Source organism: Grammomys surdaster, unplaced genomic scaffold (assembly GCF_004785775.1).
Source record: "Grammomys surdaster isolate TR1022 unplaced genomic scaffold, NIH_TR_1.0 242, whole genome shotgun sequence".
Lineage (NCBI taxonomy): Eukaryota > Metazoa > Chordata > Mammalia > Rodentia > Muridae > Grammomys > Grammomys surdaster.
In genome coordinates this window covers 1,363,261-1,367,339 of record NW_021604687.1, presented here as the reverse complement: position 1 = coordinate 1,367,339, position 4,079 = coordinate 1,363,261, and the positions used below count along the sequence as shown (strand labels likewise).

Sequence of the window (4,079 nt, the reverse complement as noted above, 5' to 3'; positions counted from 1 at the left end):
TATGATGGCCAACTAGAATAATATAACCAGAAAAACTATGTCATAACTAAAGAAGAAAGGAAAATGTTCTATATTATAAACAATCAACAAACCAAACCTAATGAAAACGTGGGAAAGGATATTACAAGCTAAAGATTCAAACGAGCACAGCCAAGAGACTGTGGAAAGATAATGATTAAAACACAAAAGTACAGTTGATAACACAATAACAAAAAATCAACAACAGGATGACTACAAAAAATCAACACACACATTTCAATGATTGCTTTAAACACAAATGACCTCAGTTCACTAAACAAAAGACACAAGCCAACTGCGTGGATCAAGAAACAAGATCCATCTATCTCGAATACACAAGAAATACATCTTAGCTTGATAAGTCTTACATCATGGTCTCTGTGAACTTATCCTAAGATGTAAAACTTTTCTGAGTGCCCCTTTGACTTCTGTGTTTCTCAGGCTGTAGATAATGGGGTTTAACATGGGAGTAATAACCCCATACAACATAGAGATGAGTCTGTCTCTACCAGGAGAGTGTTGACTGGAGGTTGGGCGAATATAGGTAAATATAGTTGTGCCATAGAACAAGAAGACTACAAGAAGATGGGAAGCACATGTAGAGAAAGCTTTGCGCTTCCCTTCTGCTGACCGAATCTTTAGGATGGTTGACACGATGTATATGTAGGAGATCAAGGTGATCAGAAAAGCACCAACCCCGAAGATACCTCCTACCACCAAAACAAGCATTTCTGCCACATAGGTGGATGAGCATGACAGGGCCACCACAGGTGGAATATCACAGTAGTACTGGTTAACTCTATTAGACCTGCAGAAAGACAGACTAAAGGTAGACATTGTGTGGACAAAGGAGTTCAGAAACCCAGCTGCCCAAGTCCAAGACAACAGCTGCACACAGCGAACCTTGGTCATGATGAGAGAGTAACGCAGAGGGAAGCATATGGCCACATAGCGATCATAAGCCATCACAGCCAGCAAGAAAACTTCGGTTCCAACTAGGGCCACCAGGAAATAGAGCTGCAAAGCACACCCAACAAAGGAAATGCTGTGATCCTCAGTCAAGAGATTCTTGAACATCTTGGGGACAGTAGCTGATGGGCAGAGTATATCCAGCAAGGACAGATTTGCCAGCAGGTAATACATGGGCATTTGAAGCTTTCTCTCAGTCACAATGGCCAACAGGATGACTCCGTTTCCCAGTAAAGTGATCTGATAGATGATGAGAAAGGCCACAAAGAGTGGATAACGCACTTCAGGGAGGTCAGAGAGCCCTATAAGGATGAACTGAGTCACTGTGGTAAGATTGTAGATGTCCATCTCCTCTATCCACAGGATGTTTCTAACGGAAATGAGAGCACAGAATGAAGATTAGAATTGTAAAGCAGCGATCCTGTTCTGAGAAACTGGGAATATAGCAGAATGTGGTTAAAGGTGGTATGTGTTACATCTATCTTAATTATTATCTTCTGGGCAGTTGTGGCGCACACCTTTAATCCCAGCACTTGGGAGGCAGAGGCAAGCAGATTTCTGAGTTCGAAGCCAGCCTGGTCTACAGAGAGAGTTCCAGGACAGCCAGAGATATACAGAGAAACCCTGTCTCGAAAAACCAAAAAAAAAAAAAAAAATTATCGCATCACAGTGGATCATGACCTTTTTATGTGTTATGGATTCTATTTTCAAGTATATTATTATTATTTGTGTCTATGTTGTTAAGAGACATTGGTCTGTAATTCTCTTTGTTGAATCGTCTTGTGGTTTGAGTGGCCTCATAGCATGAATTTGACATTGTTCCCCCCGTTTCTAGTTTGTGGAATAATTTCAGGGATTTTGGCAATAACTCTTCTTTAAGTGTCTGGTAGAATTTGGTGCTAAAACATTCTGACCCTGTGATTTTTCATTGTTGTTATTCTTAGGGGACTTTTCATGAATACTCCTAATTTACTAGGGGTTATAAGTCTATTTAAATTGTATACCTAATATTGCTTTAACTTTAGTAGGTGGTGCCTATCAAGAAAGTTATTCCTTTCTTTTAGATTTTCCAATTTGATGGATTACATGTTGGTAAAGTATGTCCTTACGATTCTTTGAATTGCCTTGGTGTCTATTATGTGGACTTATTTTTTAGACATTCTAAAACTTCTGTGTATTTATACTGTTTCTGAATATACAAAATCCCCCATTCCATCTCTGGAGGAAATTCACTGAGTAACTAAACAGATCTTGAAAATGCATGACTTTATTAATCATAGAGAGTCCTTAAGTATTTTTTAACTTCACAATTCATTAAAAACTGATCTGTTTTTCACATCACCTTAAACATTTGTTTCATTCTGTTATGCCTTAATTTTAATGTGTATGACACTAGACACTTCTTCAATCTAAATTGAGGTAGTATTACATAACTGATTACTTCATATATTCTACTATGTAATCATATTTTATATACATATATATATATATATATATATATATATATTCAATGGTAGATAAGACTTTAATGCTAAAAATTATAAAAATTATAGGAAATCATATCAACAAGGGAATCTGAATGTGTGAATGACCTATGACTTCTTCAGTATAAATTTTACTTGGAAGAAATAAATATAGAAATGCTCCTATAACTTTAACACCATATCTTTAAGATATGAGCAGTAGCATTTTCATTAACATATGCATAATAATGATGTCAATTAAATTGTTCAGAAGTTAATCAAAGTTGTAGAAATTAAAATTCTGTTCGGTGGTTTTGTAAACAAATTTTTATACTATCACACATTAGACAATTTGTAGCACAAACTAGTTAGAAAATAAATGCAAATTTACATTCTATAATCTGACTCCTATTTATTTCCTGGTGAAGCAATGAATACTTTCTTAAGTAAGTTAAAATGCAAAGAGATATAATATAAATAATATATTTATCCCCAAAATGTAAAAGTTTTTTATCTTTTCTCCATATAATAAATCTCTACATTTAGGACGCTAAGGCCAGAGAATTATAAATTTGAGGCCACCCTGAACTGCAAAGCAAAACACTGTTTCAAAATAAAAGAAAAGGAGAAAGCACTGTTATGTGCTACGTTTCATTCCTCAAGCAACAACAGATTTGACCATAGCTGTGGAGTAAATAAACTTCTATTGCTAGTCTTTTCATATCTTGAAATATAACAAAGAAAATTATTACAATCATCACAAATACATGTTTGTCATCATAAAGTTAATGAAGGATGTTCCTGGATGAATAACAACAAAACAAAAAAAAATCATATCAATTATTAGGTCTCTAATTTTCACAACCCTATGGAGCTGTTAAATTTTATCCCATTTACTAATCTTTCAAATAAAAAAAAATGTGCAAATAAAATAAGGCACTTTTATTGCAATAGCAACATCTTCAAGCGACAAATGTTTACTTGTACAATAACTCACTGTTTCTTCACTCATAATTGGCTCTTTAAAAAAAAAGAATTATAAGAAATACATTTGAGAACATTCTGATTAAAAAAAACCTATCCTAATCTTCAGATTACATAATCAATATATACGCAATAAAACCTAATAACACATTTTTTTAATTTTGTACATTATTGTTTGAATGTATTCTGTGAAACTAGTGATTCTTGATACACAGAACATGGCATGTGTTCACACATAAAGACTGCACATAATTATTAATCTTTTTGTTCTAGTATTGGCATAACTTATGAACAATTTGTGTTCCAATTAAAAGTAAATATTTTTATCAATAATGTACTTCTCAGAATCAAGTTCTAGAATCTTATGGAAAGATCAACAGTTTCCTAACTAGCGATTAGGGAAGCTTTATTAAATTCAATCTCTCCAAGTGAATTTTATGAATACTCGATGTACCTAAAATTTATAAACATACACATGGAAATTAATAAAAGAATGATATGCAAAGCACTACATTTCTATTTAAAATTGCCTACATTTCAGACTTTCTTACCATTTCTGACTTATAACTTTGCATATAGCAAATTCTAAAAATTCTATACAGGAAAATATTCTCTTTATGGAATATTCAAGTTTCTATCATTTAG

The 4,079-nt window shown here is 33.7% G+C and overlaps 1 protein-coding gene across 1 annotated transcript; it reads right to left on the bottom strand.

Moving 5' to 3' along the window:
* Positions 1-387: 387 nt before the first annotated feature.
* LOC114626969 (olfactory receptor 5V1-like) lies at positions 388-1,335 on the bottom strand. Its single transcript, XM_028774609.1, has one exon. It carries the CDS (start codon positions 1,333-1,335, stop codon positions 388-390), a length of 948 nt encoding a protein of 315 aa, XP_028630442.1.
* Positions 1,336-4,079: the final 2,744 nt, after the last annotated feature.